The sequence below is a fragment of the Patagioenas fasciata genome, chromosome 3 (assembly GCF_037038585.1).
Source record: "Patagioenas fasciata isolate bPatFas1 chromosome 3, bPatFas1.hap1, whole genome shotgun sequence".
NCBI classification, from domain to species: domain Eukaryota; kingdom Metazoa; phylum Chordata; class Aves; order Columbiformes; family Columbidae; genus Patagioenas; species Patagioenas fasciata.
Genome location: NC_092522.1, coordinates 76,701,453 through 76,719,902, shown reverse-complemented (window position 1 = coordinate 76,719,902; position 18,450 = coordinate 76,701,453). Strand labels below are relative to the sequence as shown.

The following is an 18,450-nucleotide window of genomic DNA, read 5'->3' as shown; positions in this document are numbered from 1 at the left end:
GTGTACATTTAGAAAACAAATTATAGGTGTTAATTGTTCTTATTTGTGCAGCAGAAATGTTCTCACTAAACAGGTCTTTGGTATGCATTCAAAAAAGAGCAGAGAGTTGATGTTAAAAACCAGAGGTGCTTACTAAGAAGCTAATTGGCATACCTGCTGCAGGACAGGCAGGGAAGAGCAACTTTTCCAGGGTGAATTTTGTTTATGAATTGCATATTTTTTATATGGTAAGTGAGGCTTGAAGCAATAAGTGAGGCAATATCTTTTGTTAGACCAACTGATACAGCTGGAAAAACCAGACAAATTTACAGACATGCTAACTTTCTATCAGATCTTTACATAAGCGGTGCTCTGCTAGACCAGTTATATACAGATGTGACCTATAAGTGTGGCATGATACTGCTGCAGTGTGTTGTAAGTTCTCTGTTAATTCATGAGAGACCAGCTACAGCTGTGACAATGGGCTTTATCTTACCTAATCAGCTGTCAACAGTTAGGTGCCTGAGTGAAGCACCTGTTGTCCTGTCTACAGTCAATATAGAAAAGCAGATTCTCTGACTGACAGCTCATATATTCACCTATATTAGACACCTGCTTTAGGATAGGTTGAATCACTGTGTTCCTGTTCTAATAAGAAAGGTGACAGCATGTTTCCTCAGGAGTTGCATTTCTAAGTGAGGTACAGCCAACCTCACTTGAATATTTTTCCACTTTGGTTGACAGATATTGGGTAGTGCATTGCAGTGGTTAAAGAATATCCACACTGCTTAGTCTCTTGACTATTCCCTGAGTTTATTTTCTGCAAAAGATCTATTTTCCCCCTGCTCTAAACTGTTGCTTGTTTTGTCTGCTTAAACTGTAACTTATTTCTGTATGCATGCCATGTGTGGCATGAAGGGACCCAGATTTTAGCGATGAACATATTCATAATAAAAAAATAGCAACAGCAAGAGCTATCTGGTAAGTTCATTTCAAACCTCTTTCTTTCAACTGACAGCATTACAAAAATCCAGAGGCTCTAGAAACCAAGATCAACAATCAGAATTTCCCCTTTCCCTCCTTCTCCCCACCAGACACCTGTATGTTAAAAAATAAGAGACTAAGCGGAACTCTGACTTCTCTTTTAACAAACATGAAATAAAAATTCACCAACAGTTACCTTACTTGTAGCTGTTATACATTTTTAATGGGTGGATGAAAGAGCAGCACCAAAGAGTCAGTGCTCTTGCTTCTTTTTAGCTGCTCATTGAACATTTATAGTCGGTATCATTAAAGTGATCTGATTTTGTGTTAGGTGGTGTTTTTTGTATTTTAAAAGAAATATCTGGGTTGCTTAACCTACACAATTAATATATTTAAGAGAGGAATAAGAATCAACTAATGGCAAATGGTGAAAAATAGCAGAGCCCAAACAGGTAGGGGAGGACTCAGTCAAAGCAGTGGAGGAAATGTGACCTTCATTATACCTGTCCATTTCTCATGTGCATGTTCAGGTACTCCCCATTCACACTGTGACCATGCAGTAGAATTCCTGAGCTGCTTCGGGGACGTATTTCAAAAACAACTTCAAATTTCAGGCCTAAACTGAAGGATTCATCTGTAAGGGAAAAAGAAGAACATTCTTTTTGTACTGAGTTAGTGATGAAATTAGACATCTCTTCAAAGATTCAAAGCTCCAGGGTGGAACTTATTTGTTCTGTCTTTAAAACTATTGGAACCTTTGCCAGTACACACATACTTGAAGAGATGGCATGGTGAGCCATCAATGACCCATTTCGGCTTTTGTTTTGCTTATGTTTGCTTGAAGTACTAATAAAGGTTTGTTTTTTTTTCTCTGTATTTTTAAAAAATATTTTCTTTAAAAATATTTCTTACCAATTAAATGGGTGGCAGAAAGTAAATCGTATTTTTTGGCAGTTTCTTATTGTGCAATTTACTAGACATTCAGCAGGTTTTACAGTGAGTGGGAATTCACTTGAGCTTTGATGATTCAGTAGAAGAAACCTCTTTTTACAATTTGGTGGCAGGCCAGGGAGCAAATTAGAAACATCAATTCTTCTTGGTGTTTCCAATGAATAGGGTTGTGCAGTTTCCTCTCCTATTCAGATCAGAGCCTGTGTGTCCAAAAACTCCTCATAAAACATTTCCTGAAACACAGCAGGCTTAAATGACAGAAAAGATGTGTTCTGTCATATTGTTCAGTACCAAGACATGCAGAAAGCCTTTCCCAAGGATTTTTGAATTACATGTTGTTTTATTAATTAAAAAAACTAAGGGATGACTGCTGGCATACTTGGTCTTAGCCACATTGACTTCTGCATGTCTGCAATAATTTTTACCACATTATAATCCATTCCATTGTGAAATTATTCTAATTAATTGGAATACATACAGATGTATTTATATAACAACTTGTTAAGTTTAATGGTGACATTGTGACCTGTGAACATCAGCTGCTTACCACAATGATAATCTGTATCTAATAATCCTTACAACTCACAGCCTCAGAAATTACCACACCCTGTAGTGAAATATGCCATTCTGAAGCACAGTGAATACCACAGTCTTGTTATGGGATACATTTGTTTAGTATTGCATTACCAAGGACGACATATCCTCCTTCTGATGAAAAGTATGTTCCTGCTTCTGATGGGCCTTCAAAGCAAGGTGTTACGCTAAATGTCTGTGAAGCTGAAGTAATTGATCTTCCATTGAGCTGTAAATTGCTGAGACAACCACTAAAACTGTAGACTGAGTTAATCTGAGGGGGAAAAAAAAAGCATGATTAGTAGATAAACTGCTTGTGGAAGGAAATAAACTCTTTGGTCCTTATTTGTACTTAATTATGAGCTGTAAGGCTGTGATTGTCTGGTGCACCAGTTTTGAATTGATAAAGTTTCCAGAGAAGAGAAGCAGGACAAATACTTGTAGCCTCTCATATCTCTCTGATGACTTCAAGGTAACTCCAGCTTGTGTTGTTTCTCAGACAAACCTTACTGAACCATGAGAAACAAAGCAGAGCTAGAGGAAGGCACTGTTATACATACCTCATACCCCCAAGGAAGGACACGGGTCTACTTAGAAATTTCTGAGTAGTGAATCTATCTTGTTAGGCACATAACAATAAGATTACCTTGAAGGACACTTGGTTATGTTCACTTTGCTTTAACACTTTTCCATATGCTTCACTATCCAATATGTAGCACAGAATCCTGACTTGTAGCTACTGTCTTAAAACAGAAACACTAAGACAACACTAAGATCTCTCCAAAAGCCATCTATATCTCAGGCCTTAAGGCAAAACTGATCTCACCTAACTTTACCTGTCTCATCTAAGCTTGGATCTCACTGGGATTTCTTTGTTCCTCAGAGACCACTGGCCTTCCAGTAGCTGCTGCAAGCCTATGGAAGTCTCGATCAGTGACCGCCAGCCCAGCCCTGTGGGAGTTTTGCCATCCACCTGAACTCAGTGGTGTGCTCCTCAGCATACTGTGGATTCAGACCACAGTATGCTTCTGCCTGAACTTGTGTCTACAGTTAGATTTTGTATTAGCTGTATGTAGTGGTATGGGATGTTGTAATGGGTATCTGCTTTACCTGGATATTTTTTACAGCTTTTCCTGGAGCTACACCCCCAATATAGAGGGGTTCTGTGACTTGCCAGGTATTAGCATTACTGCTGAAAGGTTCTTCCAGTACTCGGAGACCATCAATTATCAAGCGACCAATATTTTTGCCTCTAATAAATATCACCTAGAAAGGGAAGAAAAAAAATTTGGAAGATTACTACAAATCTCTTTTATTAACAGTCAATATTATCTGCTGGACAACCCTCTCTTTTAACATTTTTGTAAAGGCTAGCTAGTAAAACTACTGTATTTCTTACATTTTGGTGTACAAAGCAGAGGTAATCGAGGTGTCACAAGGTCTACTGAGATCTGTCCATCCTTATGTGCATAGATGAGTCACTGCTACAGTGCTACCACTGTTAGCAATTTCACAGTCTTCTCTAGTTTTATGGTCTGGATTCATTCAACCTGCTTTAAACACTGGTGTGCCCAAGTTAAAAGCTTAGTAACTGTAGACTTCCTCTGTAGTCAGTGAGGAGAGGGAGTTACCTGCAGAGGGAAATTCACCTTGAACCCTAAAATTGTCTTTTTATTTTCATAGTCTACAGAGGGCATCTAGGATAACTGTGTTTCTTGCTTAGGCACTTCAAAGAATTCTGCTGGACAAAATTATCCTAGTCCTTCCTTTCCTAGCTAACCTCACTTTTTATTGCCTCACTGCTCTGCTTGCTTCTGTCACTTTTGTTCAGCTGTTAGTGTTGGGAATTACTGGATTTTTATAGCTGGTTCTCTTTCCTGTCCCAAGTTAATGACTTGATAAAATACCGCATGGAAGATTTAAAAATCTTGGCAGAAGTTTCTCAACACATAGGTGTGGTTATGAATACATGAATGAAAACTCCTGAGCTGTCAGATCAGCAGTATCTTTACTGCAGCTGTAATAGCATGTACAATCACAATGATTGCTTTCTTTTACTTACATTGTGCCAAAGACCATCATTGTATTTCTCTTGGCTCTTAATTCTTATCTTCTGGTGACCAGCATTGAACATAAAAACAAGTCGTCCATGAGCAACAAAAAGGGCCATGAAGTTGTTTTCTTTTTGATCCGAGACATAGAAAACCATTCCATGAGATGAGTGAGTTTTCAGACTGATAGAGAACTGAGCTCTGGCACATAAAAACACAATGTTAAAATTAGAGCAGATTTAACTGGCTTAAGTCAAACTGCAGGCAGAGGAAGACTGAGATTTTAATCTCATCCAAAGGAATATACATCTCCTTTATGGAGGTGGTGTTTCTGAAAGACATTCCATAATGGTTTTTGGAGTAGAAGCCAAAATTGTAGAAGCAGCTACCTTGCAAGAAACATATTTCCAAAAATTAAAATATCCAGAGTGAATAAAATCAGTACAAAGCACCAATAACTGACAGTGTATACACTGCATTGCCATTACTGTCGAACAGCGATATTGGGAGACTTTTTAACTGTGATGACACAGGGACTTGACAGTTCACAAATCTTTGATGTTATTCCAGCTTCACTGCTAAGTTTCTCCTTCCTTGTAGTTTCTTGTGAAGTCCAAGCCAACATGGCAAGTTATACTGACTTGGTTTGGCACTGTGAATAGTGAAGATTTCTTGAGTGATTTATATTATTACTTTGGGTCTAAAAAATGGCAAAGCCAGAACTGATTGGTCCTGCTTCTCATGACAGGTGACTAGCCTAGCTTCCATTTTTTGTATTACCTGAAGGATCTATACATTCCACATTGCATGTGTGTGTACATTCCATATGCACTCAGGCCTTTGCCAATATCGGTTGTTTTAAAACATCACAAGTGATTGTTGGTTTTTTTTTTTTTTTAAATTCACATTACAATGATGAAGCTGTAATAACAGTTGTAAACCAAATATTTCTTGTAGAGATGAAGAGACATATTAGAGTTTGGGTTTTCCTTCTTCATATGGGCACCATTGGGACTGCCCTAAGTAAACCACTATTGAATTAAAATGAACATAATGCTTTTTTTATTTAAGTCAGGAAATTTCACTCTTCTGAGTTAGCAGTCTGGTATGCTTCCAGGAAGTGCTGTGTTGTTGAATTTATAGTCTTTCTTGGAAAGTATTTAACCAAAATCTTTTGTTGGTCATAGTATGCCATATGGTTTATACTTTGGGAGCTCGAGAATTAAACGTCCACAATATCTGGACTCATTATTAATTACTTGTATTTCCATTATAGCTTGAATTGGCCATGTTTTTCATAACTTTATGTCCTGCTCGACTGTGTAGATTCCTAACCATTAAACAGCTGCCAAGGTGCACTCAGCACATAACTGCTTCATTTCTGGATGAGCTGTCATGTTCTTTTCCAGCTCTACTTTAGTGCCATTGCTTCATGCACCAAGAGACAGATGGTGCATTGCTTGTACAGAACTAGCATCCTCAAAGTCTTCATACAAATGGGCAAGGAGATGCATTTTGTTAATATACAATGCAGATGAAGATTCTACAAAAGGAATGTAACTGGAAACACATTCTATTTATTGCTCTTACTCAACTGAAACACCTTTTAGTATATCCTAACAACATGCTCATCATGCTCTATCCAAAAATTGTCCTAAGATATACAGGAAAAAGCCACCAGGTTAACAGTAGAAATATGTGGTGTTTTTTTTTTTCTTTAAAATAAATATTACTCCTCCCCAGTATATTGAATTTTCATTTCCAAGGTCCCTTTACCTTTCATTGAAATCCTTTGGTATGTGATCAAATTCTTGCCGGCTGTTTGCTGTTCCTCCAAACTGATATGCATGTTCAATTGCCTTGGGATTCATGGGCAAGTGGCATTGAGGATCTCTTTGCATATTCACTTCTTGGTACAGTTTTTTGAGGCCAGATGAAGGCTGCGAGATCTTGTCTTTATCTCTTCCCACCTGCACAGAAAGAGAACCATTAACCAGAAATTTAAACTAATATTAGACTTAATAAAAATAACAGTATGATTTATATCTAAGGTAATAATATATTTTTTCCTTACAAAAATGCCAGGAATGGTTCCAAGTCAAATTTTCCTTGAACAGATCTGCTATAGATGCTGACTTAGGGCAGAAGAAGGGATAAACTGAACAGCTGTATAGCTAATGTAGTTACAGTTCAATTCTTTTGCAGTTTTCCTAACTGAATCTCTCCTGTTCTGCTTTTGATTATATCAGCTACATTACAGGCATAAGAGAACATGCTTGGACTAAAAGTTCTGCATGACGTGTTTTTTCACATTTATATTAGCACATGCTAATTGTACACATTGGAGAGAGCCACACAGAAGGTGCTGAGAACAGAACAAAGCCTATTGCCTTTAGGATATTAGAAGAAATCAAGAAGGCTTCTTTCTGCAGTAGTTTTTTGAAGATGTCATAAATTTACATCTATAGTTCTAGCAAGAGAAAATGATGCCTGTGTAGGCCAGATAGATTGGGTCAGGGCAGTCATTGCAGTGATCGAATATGTAAAGGAACAGGATCCTTTCCTTCATATATCTGAAATATTCCTCATGTGGTACATTTTGGATCCATGATTTGGAGAATTCCCAAACATGGCACATTGTGTATCAACTGTGGAAAATTCTAGGGTGGTACTGGGGCAGTTTGTAGCAAACCTTTTTATTACGGTTTCCTTTGGCTTTTGATGAGTTTTTTCCTTTCTTATGGAGAAGAGCAACTGGAGGAGATTCAACAGGGCATCCATACAAAGAAGCCTGAACTTTCTCAGAGTACTTCTGGAAATCTTCCACTTCAACCTCTTGATCCAACCTGTGTTTCAAAGAGGGGATGACGAGTACAGATTTTTTCCAAGTGTTGGAATTGTCTTCATAAAAATCACAGAATTTTACATTTATGGTTTAAACGATGTTTGGATGGGCTTTTTTTTCATTCTTGGATCATGGATAAAAGCACAGATTTACCAGTCAATGTTTGTGTATTGCAGGCAGCCTATACTACCTCTGTCTGTTGTACCCATGCTTGCATAAACAGAGTATGAATCTGCAGCATCAAAACCACTTTAAAATCTTCTGTATAAGAACATTTCATAAAGCCATTAAGATCAACAAATTCTGACCATTTTCACATAACCAAACTCCTAACTTGCCCAGCTTCTGCAAGATGCCTTAATATAATTTTGTTTTAATGGCAGAGCTGAAAGCTACATAATATAAATGTAAATTACAGCTATGCAAATTATACATTGCACCAGCAGAATTAGCAGGTGCAGGACTGAAAGCTGATTTACATCAAGTTATTAATGTTTTAACAGTATCTTAAGCTAGAAGGTCTGTGCCAACAGATTCCATGGCAAATCAGGTAAGAAACTTATTCACACATACTGTCTAGCCTCACAAAATATAGAGAGGAATTTTTATTGTGAAAATAAAACAGTTCTCTTCAGCTACTACTCGAGCTGTCAGGCAGTGACTGCCTGGTAATGTGTTTTTGGGGGATGCTACTCACCAAGTAAAGTAAGCGTTGCTTATGCAGCCAGTGAAGTTGGCTTGCTGCGTTCTGAGGGGAGAGCCGCCAAAATAAAACTTCTTGTTGCTGTCCAGGCTTTTCCCTGCTTTGTCCTTTGCTGGGTTCTTCTTGCTTTGTTTCTTGTCATCAACAGTCAGCTCATATCTAAAAAGGCAAAGGATCCATTTTGTAGTCTGCTTTCAGAGACATCAATGTCAGTGGTTAACCAGCATATTACATACAAACAAAATGCTCTTCTCAGTGTATATACATCAACAAGCATCCCAGTGCTCAAAGCCCGGTGAAGACCTTCTTTCATCCAGCTGTGCAACAAGCAGCAGTGCAATTAACCCACTGGCAAAGCTGAGTCCAGAGGCCCATGGAATTCATAATAACCTGGGGTGAATTGTGAAGTCCAAAAAAACCACATAGTCTGCCCAGTGAAAACAGACAAACTTGGGGATTGCTAACAAATGGATGGAACCACCATTTGGGAAAAATAAGATCTAAGCACGTGCTAATTCTTCTTCTTTATGCCCCTATCCCCTTTTCCTTCTCTGTCGTCACAGTACATGGATGTTTGAGCTTATACAATGTTCTTTACCTAACCTCATTCTGCAACACATTAATTGCTGCAGAAGTCAGAAAGGATTCTATTGCTTTAATAAGAAACTGAGTATAACTAAAGCATCAGATGTTGGTTTTGTTTGGAAAGTTAAGAATTCAAAATACTCAACAAAACATGACAGTCCCCAATGCTATTCCAAGACACCTTTTCACACCTTCAGCTTTTCAAACTGTGTATCTTTGATGTCAGAAGTCACAGATACAAACCCCCATTTCCATTAGAAAACTGAAAATGACCTGGTTATATCCGCATAGGCAAAATTCTTGAAGAAAGATGCTTTGATTACTAGACCTTCTAAGAAAATTTTAAACATAGAAAACAACAATAAAAACAATAAAACAATGCTCTCAAGTTTTTTAAGCGGCACATAGAGATTCTTTTTCCCTCTGTAAATCCCTAAAACTGCTGCATTTAGTCCTACATTTGTATCTGTCAGTGCTAAAAGTATTTTGAACATGTTTCACTATATATATCCCAAATTAATGCTTTTTGTGAGGATATCTCAATTACTTCAAGGTCAATCTGGGATTGCTTTAACGAATCAGAACATTCAATCCTGCTGCAAAATGAATCTCGTGCTAGTCTTAAATGAAGTTAAACTGCTTTCATACCAGAGGACAAAAAAGAACCAAGCTTTTAGAAAAACTGTTATTTTAGTTTTACTAAAAGTTCCCAGCATCTCCTGCTCAGGCCAAGCTCTCGAGTTTTCAATCACAGATTCTTTGCTTTGTATTTTTTTTTAACTGAACTGATCAGGTAAAAATATAGTTTAAAACTCCTCACTTAAACATCATTTTGAAAATGTATGTTAAATGATAACGTGCTTTACAATAAATACTTATATTCTGGAGGTAGAGAATGAAAGATGCTGGACAGCTTTACCTTTCTGGGGTGACAGAAGTAATGATGAAGTGAGTTTTTCCATCATTGTAATTTCGGTCTGGTGATTGAATTTTGGTTCCACTTGCATTTAATACAACAGCACCTCTATCCATAGAGATGGACAGTACATCTGACTGAAACATAGAAAAGACATCTTCATAAGTAGTTGTAACACAGAAAAAATAACATTTCTGTGCATTTTCCTGTTGTGTTTCTTTTCTTTCTTGCTCTTTTCTCCATTTGTGCTTTATTTGCAAAAAAGATGATCTCATTAGAATTGATATTCTTGCTGCTTTTTAAGCCTAAATTCTGGGAATTCTGCTGCTCATTGTGTCTTGTGTATCTGTCACATGAGCTCCTTCCACTAGCATGGATGTATGATGTTTACATTTCATTTGTGTTCGTGGTACCCCTGGTACTGTATAGAGCAGCTGTTACCGCAAGATTCCTGCTGTCATAAGACCAATAATTTCTTTTTTCTTTTCCTAATTCCCTCTGATCAGACCCATTCAATCACTCAAAATTATCTCAGATAAGATCTGCTATCTGGGTCAGGCATACGGGATCACTGTGCCACAAAGCAGGAATATTATCCGTTCTATAAGAGCAAGCACTGCTCCTGTGCGCTGGTAGGAACCATGCTGTCTTGTTCTGTCAAGTGCTAAAAAGCTGAACCTCCATTTGTTAAGTAGGGCACTTGGCAGCTCATAGGATTAGAGCTTTTGAACTAAAACCAGAAGTGGTGTGTCTAAGGCCTCATTTATGCAAATTATGTGGATAACTGACATGGTTACTGATTTCAATTTAAGGTAATACTCCAGGCTGTAAAATGTAAAAGTTCAAGAGTGGTTATCAGTGTCGTACAGCCTGCCCTGCTGCACTGCTGCTGCTGATCTTCTGCAGGTATAGAAGAACAGACTTTTGGAGGTGGTTGCAAATGTTCTGTCATCTGGGGCTGCATAGTCTTGGAATCATTCTGGCTCACACAACATTTTGGGAGTGCGAGTCCATATATCTGCCGATGTCACACTTCTGAGGGGGCGTTTAGAAAAGCCTGACTTCCCTTAGATGCAAGGAGTCATTATCCAGTGCAGCTCTTACTGATCACACATGAAGGCTGAATTATCATCTGGGAATACAGGGAGCTTTCTGACTGATTTCTGTCATTTCAGCAGTGCTCAAAATATCGTCTCATTAATTCAAACAAACTTTGTCTTTGCTTCCAGGGGATTGTCTCTGGATGGAAAATATCAGGCCCTTAATACTATTTGTACTTGGGTAGCACCCACAGGTCCAAATAGGGATTGCAGTGCTGCTGAGCACAGCAAGATCCACTGTGCATTTTTGCCCTAAGGACTTGATTAAACACAAATGGATGTAGGTTAATTCTAGGCATTTGATCAAATCCTCTTCTCAACATCAAAATAAAGTCTAAGCATTGCTGGTTTTCATCTGTAGATCAAATGTGAACTGTGAAAATGAGGTAATCAATGAATACTTCTATAATATGTTGCAGACTGCTTTCTCTGTTACGAAAAGATGAAGTGAGAAATTGTGTTATTCCCTTAGTATTCTCCTGGGAAACAATCCAAGGATAAAATAAAGCGAACCGTAAAGAAATATGTACTCACTCCTTCAGAATAGTAGAAGAGCAGCCCGTTGGGCTGCAGTGTCCGGAAATTAAAGCCTCCTTCAAATTCAGTAAAGAGGGACACTTTTTGGCTTGATGCAATGAAGCTTTCTCCATTGAAATATGCCTTGCGGGACATCTGTGTATTAAATAAAACAAAATTACAAATAAACTGCAGAAAGCATTCAAATCACAAAAAGAATGAGCCTTTTTTTTTTTTTTCAAAGATGCAGCCAGTTCAGTTCTACAAAAACTTCAGTTTTTCCTGCATGTCTCAATGTAATTTATATACTCTTTTCCTCACATGCTGTGAAATTCTTAAGAGAGTGTAGCCATTTTAGGCAGTGTAAGTCAAGTTATTCTCAGTTTCATGGCATTCTTGGCCTAATGCTAAGTCTGCTGACGTTAGTGTGTATGAAGACTAGAAGCAGAGGGGGCTTCAAGCCCCAGTCTCAGCTGTGTGGCACTGTCACCATCCCAATGTGTGATGCATTAGTTTATGAGCTGGACTGCCTGCTGGAGTGGGGGATGGAGGGTGATGTTGGACGTGGTGGTATATAACCCTCTGACTCTCAGAAGAAAAATCCAGTCTGAGGTAGAACAAATTAGGACAAATTGTGGGGTTGACAGGGGGTGAGATTGTGTGATGAGTTCTACAAGTGATGGGTTCCTTCATCTTTACAGGTTCACAGCATGGCTTAGATAGACATGACCATAGGAGAAAGACCAGAAACACTCTTTAGATTTATCAGCCTTGCATTGTGATGAACAAATGATGAATGAGGGAAGTTATCAGAAACAAAATGGCAATTTTCTTAGTGTTGATGCTGGTGCTGTTGGTTTGTGCATCACAGGGGAAGAGCTGGCCTGCCTCAAGGGGAGAGGTAATTTGAAGGGTGAAAATCTTCTTGTCTTTTTCATTTCACACATCTATATTATGATGCAAAGACACTTCGTGTTTGAGTAAAAATGAATTAGATTGGAATATTTCCTTTCAGAATATAGCACACAAATGATGTTACACTTACCAGTGAATCCTCTGGGCACCCGTAGCTGATTCCTAGGGTTCCTGGTTCTTCTAACAAGTTGAAATCCTTCTTTTGAAACTGGAAACCTTTCATGCAGCCTTTAAAGCCAATACTTCCCGCCAGATGTGAACTAATGCTGTTGGAAAACAATGCCAAGCAAGCTGCAGTTAGATAGCCCTTGCGTTTCTGAACAGACTTTTATCTCCATGGTGTTCTAAAAACCCTGGAAAAGCCTCAATCATTTCCCTCACTAGTGCCCTATTCCTACATCTTTATGTAAATCAAGTAATTAACCACATTATGTGTTTTGAAAAGTCAGGTTGCACCAGTTGTAATAAAGGCTGGGAGGAGGGGGAGTGGGGGTGGAAATATGAGAGTTCAGAGAGGAGATCTGTATAGAGTAACTTTAAAAATATAAAAATAGCTGCTGCAATGAAAAGACTTATTTAAAAATATATTTCTACCCACTTCCAGTGAAAATCACTGTATTTCTATCTCAATTTTTTATTATTTTAGAAAAGTTTTGTTTTAGTTTTTGTGTTTTGCTTTTACTAACAAGCTCCAGTCTTGTCTTGGGAAGCAAATGGATCTCTATTTCTTAAAAAATAATAGTAATAGAGGTCAGTAAGTAAATTCTGCTTGCTGATGAGTGGGTTTACGTAGTTCTAGATGAGAGCAGCAGTTAGACTTCCAGGATCCTCTTTATGTCATATTTGAGGTGGATGGCAAAGCAGTGTATCCCAACTCGTCCTGCTCACTGCTCTAAGTTTTTCAACTCTGTTGCTCACCAAGATATCACAGCATTATGGAACAGGGCAAATATAATTGAATTTATCCTCTCAGTATTCATGCTGCATGAAAAAGAAGAAATTTACCTAAGATCACAGAGGGTCTGTGGCTGGACAAGGAAATGACACGGGATCTACTGGGTACCAGTCCAGGAGAAAACTGTGAAACAAATAAACTGAAGGACTGAATGTGAATTCTGGAGTTTTGACCTGGCTACCTGTAACTGGTCTTTGCGCTTTCTACAGGATGGAGCTTGGCAGTGGGATTCTTCTCACCTCACATGATATGCTACTGGCAGCACTGACATCTGCTTCTTGCTAGTTGTCTATGACCTACCTCATTGTAAGGCAGACTGCTTTGAGAGAATATTAAACTCCTCCTCTAAAACCAGACCTAGTTTCCCCCTCCTGCTGCTGCCCCTAATATCAGTTAAATGTAAGTCTGTCTAGAAAAAGGGAACATCAGTATCAATAGCAGGTAGTAGTAGTAAAGAGATAGTAGTAGATTATAAGATTCTAATACCTACTTATGGTTGACTTATGAAAAAGGAATGATGTCACCACATTTGGACCATACTTTTTGCTGTCTACTCTTTTCATGAGAACAAAAGCTGAGTACGATATCAAAGGCAAAGGTGTAGCTCCTCTTAAATAATTTCTGTATGGATTTTTAGATATTATAATTGACCATATTTTAAAAATACCTTTTTTTTTTTCTGATACAACTTGTTTATTGAGATGCTATTTTTCCTGCTTTGGCAATACCTTACAGGTGTTTTGCAGCATAACCACAGTTCACCCAGAAAGCATAATTCATGTGATTCATCTTGTATCCTACATTTGTGAACAAGTCTCATCTGCCATTGAACTCTCAATTACCTTGATTTCTAGGTCCTTCTGGGCTTTTTCAGTGTTCTGTAGGCTTGATTAACCAAAGTAATTTTCACCATCCTTTTGTCCTTTGTTTATAGAGCATTAGTGTTTTTAATACAAGCCCTAAGAGACATGCTTTGGGCATGTGCTGCAAACATTTTATACTGTGAAAATTGAAGTGTTACTACTATGTCCTATTTTCTCTTTCCCAACTGCTTTCTAATCCACTGCAGCCTTTCCCTGCTCCACCCCACTAGTTTTCTTAATAGCCCCTTGTGACAGATCTTTGTAAAGAACTATTTGAAAAGCCAGATAAATGATATACTCTGTTTCCCCCTTGTCCACCATTTTGTTTGCCTGTTCAAATAATAACACGGGATTGAAATCCATTATTTTCCTTTACACAAAGTTTGGCCCTATCTTAAAAGCTTATTCTGTAAGTGTTTTATATTTCAGACTTTATCAATTCAACAGGCTCTCTCGACAGTAAAGTAAGGTTTCAGGAGATGTACCACTAATTCCTAGAAACTATTGTGCAACATTTGCTATCTTCCTTTATATTTTTTTCTGTTAGAAGTTGTGACACTTGAAACAGCAGCTGAAGCCCTTCTGAAAATGCTGGCCTTGCTGTCTGATCTTGGGAATGAATATTGCCTGTCAGAAGAGCGTACCCTTCTTCAGCCAGCCAGCCCTCTCTCCCAGAGAGTGACCCTGGTCTGGCAGATTCCCACTGCAGGAAATGAGAGTTATACAGTGTACTGAAAGTGAACTTGGCTTCTGTCAAATGGTATGATGGGAAAATGAGACTTCTTATTTTCTTCCCACACCCACACAAGAGCCACCTGACTTGGTTCTAGAGAGAAACTGAGACGAATTAGGACTGGAGTGCATAGTCAAAAAAATATCATCTTTAGATTTGAAGATGCAGTTGGTAGAGGTTTTTGATCCCTCAGCTAGTGCACTGCTGTTTTACAAAGATCACTTTTTGCAGAGCAAGGAGGAATAGTGATTCTGTCTATTCATGTGTTCTTTGAAAATGCCTTTTTGTTTTAAGAAGACAACAGTTTATGTTACCCTTACTAAAAATAGACCAGTTTCAGCAGAATTTACCTGTGCTGGATTAAGTCTAATCCTTGGTACTTCAGAGCTTTGAGAGACACTTAAAAGAGTGTCCGAAGGGTTGTTTTACATAAGGTGTTGAGGCTGAGAAAAATGTCTTATTGTAAACCCATGAGCACAGGTCATAAAACATAACTTAAATATGGTGATTACTTGAAAATAATGGTCACATCCCAGTTGTAAACCAACCTGGAGTGCAAAATCTCAGCAGGTGCTCCTCCAATGTAGATGTCTGTGAACGGCATTGCTGTTCTTTCGTTGTCCACGCTTTTTATATGTCGCCTGTCTACTACCAAGATCATCTTCTTAGAATTGTGGTATATAATAGAAATCTGAAAAGAAAAACATGCTTAGAAGTGTCCAAAATGTCATATTTTGTAAGTTGTCATGGTGATTTTGTAAAATTGATTACATCTTTGTATCTTTTTGTTTGAAAAATTATTCTGATTTATCAAAATTTGTTTGTAAGTCAGGAGAGGCTGACAACAATTACTAGTAGGGAGCTTATTTTGTTGTCGCAATTTCTCCGCTGACTGAAAACCCAGGATATTTCACTTACGAATAAATCCACATGAAAGTACCCCATGTCAAATTCTGCACTGCAGCAAACAGATAAACTCCATTAACTTCAGAGTGCTTTCTTAATTTATCCAAGAAGTTAAGGCATGCTTCTTAAAAATCTTATTTAATTATTAATACATAAAAGGCTTAATTGTACTCTGCTTAAATAGGTTGAATAGAACTGCAGCTGCAGTTGTGGATCAGGAATCAGACTTTGAATTTACATCAAGTAAGTGGCAGGAGAAGCAAACCACTAAGCGGGATTTGCTACTGTCACTCTCACAGTTACACCAGCTTAAAGCAAATTCTCTTAAAACAAATACATCTAGATATTTTTGATTTGCCAAAGTCTCTAAAATATTATACAGATATAAAAGACTGTTACCTGATTAATTGTCCCTTCAAACAAAATGGGAAATGCAATATTTCTTGTAATACAATGCATAACAATTAAGGTGATCACGTTAGGATAATGACATGTTTTTAGTTGAGAAGAATTGTGCATTTGAAGGATATAGTTGTCCTGGATATGATTACATTTTGAATTAGTAACACTTTTTCTCCCATGTGAACTGTCCTGTCTTTGGCTAGTAATAACCAGAATCTGTCCACAAGTGCAAATTTACCAAGAGGTAGGGAGAACCTGCCCTTTTCACTGCTCAGTGGTGGTGGGACTGGTATGTGCTCTTTGACATACCAGGCAGATGCGCTCTATGTGCTCTACTCTGCTCTACTGCAACATTGCCTGGCCCCTAATCCTTTTGCTGTTCTCATTGGTGTTGGAGCAAATTATGACTGCTTTGGAGCTGCTGGGATAGTTGGTCAAATAGCTGTGATTGTGACCACATCTCTACCTCATGGAATTTGGCATCATTAATTTGAGCTTTCTTCATGGAGTCTTCTAGCAGCACAGGGCCGGTGTTGAAGCCAAAGTCGTAGCGGAGGTACAAGAAACCATTGTGCATTTCTAGACTGAAGAACATACTCTGTATAAAACAAAACAGCAGTCAGAAAAGCACTATGATGGTGGCAGCAATTTAAAAAAAATTAGTAAAAGGTGTCATGAGAGTGTCTGATATTGTGAAAAGCATGCTGGGAAAAGATCTCTATTTGCAAAGCTATAACACGGTTCTAGATTATTTTTATAGACATAATATATGTGTATATATATACACATGCACACATAATTATTTGATAAACAGCACTTACTTGAAGACTTGATGAACTGTTTCTCTGTAGGAATAGTATTTGATAGCACAGTAATGCCAATATTCTTTACCAGCAAAGTATTGTTAATGCAAACACATCTCTTTACTGTCAAAGTAATATGACATGCTCCACAGATGTTATCACAGAATCACAGAATGGTTGGGGTTGGAAGGGACCTCTGGAGAACATCTAGTCCAACCCACCTGCTAAAACAGGTTCACCTAGAGTAGATTGCACAGGAACGTGTCCAGGCAGGTTTAAAATGTCTCCAGAGAAGGAGACTCCACAACCTCTTTGGGCAGCCTGTTCCAGTGCTCTGGCACCCTCTAAGTAGAGAAGTTTCTCCTCATATTCAGAAGGAACCTCCTATGCTTCAGTCTGTGCTTGTTATCCCTCATACTATTGCTGGGCACCACTGAAAGGACTGAGCAGCACCACCAGCACCACTGGTCCCATCCTCTTGACATCGACCTGTGAGATATTTATAAACACTGATAAGATCCCCTCTCAGCCTTCTCCAGGCTGAACAGACTCAGCTCTCTCAGTCTATCCCCACAAGAAAGATGCTTCAGAACCCTAATCATCTTTGTAGCTCTCTGCTGGACTCCCTCCAGTAGTTCCTTGTCCTTCTTAAGCTGGGGAGCCCAGAACTGGACTAGCCAGATACGGCCTCACCAGGGCAGAGTCAAGTGGGAGGATAATCCCCCTCGGCCTGCTGGTCACGTTTTTTGTGATGCACCCCAGAATACCATAGGCCTTCCTGGCCACAAGGGCACATTGTTGACTCATGGTCAACCTGTTGTCAACCAGGACTCCCAGGTGCTTCTCTGCAAAGCTGCTTTCCAGCAGCTCCACCCTTAACCTGTACTGGTGCCTGAGGTTGTCCCTCCCCAGGTGCAGGGCTCTACACTTGCCCTTGTTGAATTTCATGAGGTTCTTCTCTGCCCAGTCCTCCAGCCTGTCCAAGTCGCACTGAATGACAGCACGGCCTTCTGGTGTAGCAACCACTAGTCCCAGTTTTGTGTCATCAGCAGTTATTTATTTATTTACCAGTACAACTGGTAAAAGCAATGTTGTGTGAGAATGGCTGTATCTGCATTAGCAGCTTCTATCAGGACACCCGTAGTAGCTCAGGATTGTATCTCTTCCCAGCCCTCAGCACCTATATATTTCCTGAAGTCTTAGCAATAGATAGAATGTATTTAGTGTGTGTTTGGTTTCTGGATTTCCTGACTATTTTTGCTTCATTTTCTGACTTCTGTTCTCTGACTGGGTGACATAAACATTATAAACAGGAGCTCTACCTTAGAAAATCTTTAGGGAGTACTTGAAATGAAAATCTGTACCATAGAATTAGTTGTGTTCCAACTCTGAACATAAAGAAGCAGAAAGGACAATTTACAGTAATGGTGCGTCTGGGTTAATTGTTTTAATGCTGATGTTTGTCTTCTCTCCTACCCTTTATGCTGTTGTTCCCATGCCTAATGGAGACATGGGAACAATAATTCTCAGAAAACTACTGCAGGGCAAGAACTGCTATCTCTGACAGAAATGAGTCCACCCTCAAAAGTCATTACTTAAAGTAGTAAAAGCAGGTTTTAAACTAGCACTTTTAAATGAAGCTACAGCTTGGGTTTGTCTTGAACAGCTTC

At 38.7% G+C, this 18,450-nt stretch overlaps 1 protein-coding gene across 1 annotated transcript in view; it reads right to left on the bottom strand.

Annotated features, from left to right (window-relative positions):
• The window catches only part of LAMA4 (laminin subunit alpha 4), a 100,180-nt gene that overhangs the window by 7,468 nt on the left and 74,262 nt on the right, over window positions 1-18,450 (bottom strand). The window contains exons 24-35 of the mRNA XM_065835805.2: window positions 16,444-16,575; window positions 15,218-15,360; window positions 12,249-12,384; window positions 11,222-11,359; window positions 9,591-9,724; window positions 8,081-8,245; window positions 7,231-7,384; window positions 6,315-6,508; window positions 4,550-4,739; window positions 3,598-3,753; window positions 2,602-2,761; window positions 1,467-1,597 (exon numbers count right to left, since the gene is read on the bottom strand). Coding sequence (XP_065691877.2) covers window positions 1,467-1,597; window positions 2,602-2,761; window positions 3,598-3,753; window positions 4,550-4,739; window positions 6,315-6,508; window positions 7,231-7,384; window positions 8,081-8,245; window positions 9,591-9,724; window positions 11,222-11,359; window positions 12,249-12,384; window positions 15,218-15,360; window positions 16,444-16,575 — 1,833 coding nt within the window. The remainder of the gene's footprint in view (window positions 1-1,466; window positions 1,598-2,601; window positions 2,762-3,597; window positions 3,754-4,549; window positions 4,740-6,314; window positions 6,509-7,230; window positions 7,385-8,080; window positions 8,246-9,590; window positions 9,725-11,221; window positions 11,360-12,248; window positions 12,385-15,217; window positions 15,361-16,443; window positions 16,576-18,450) is intronic.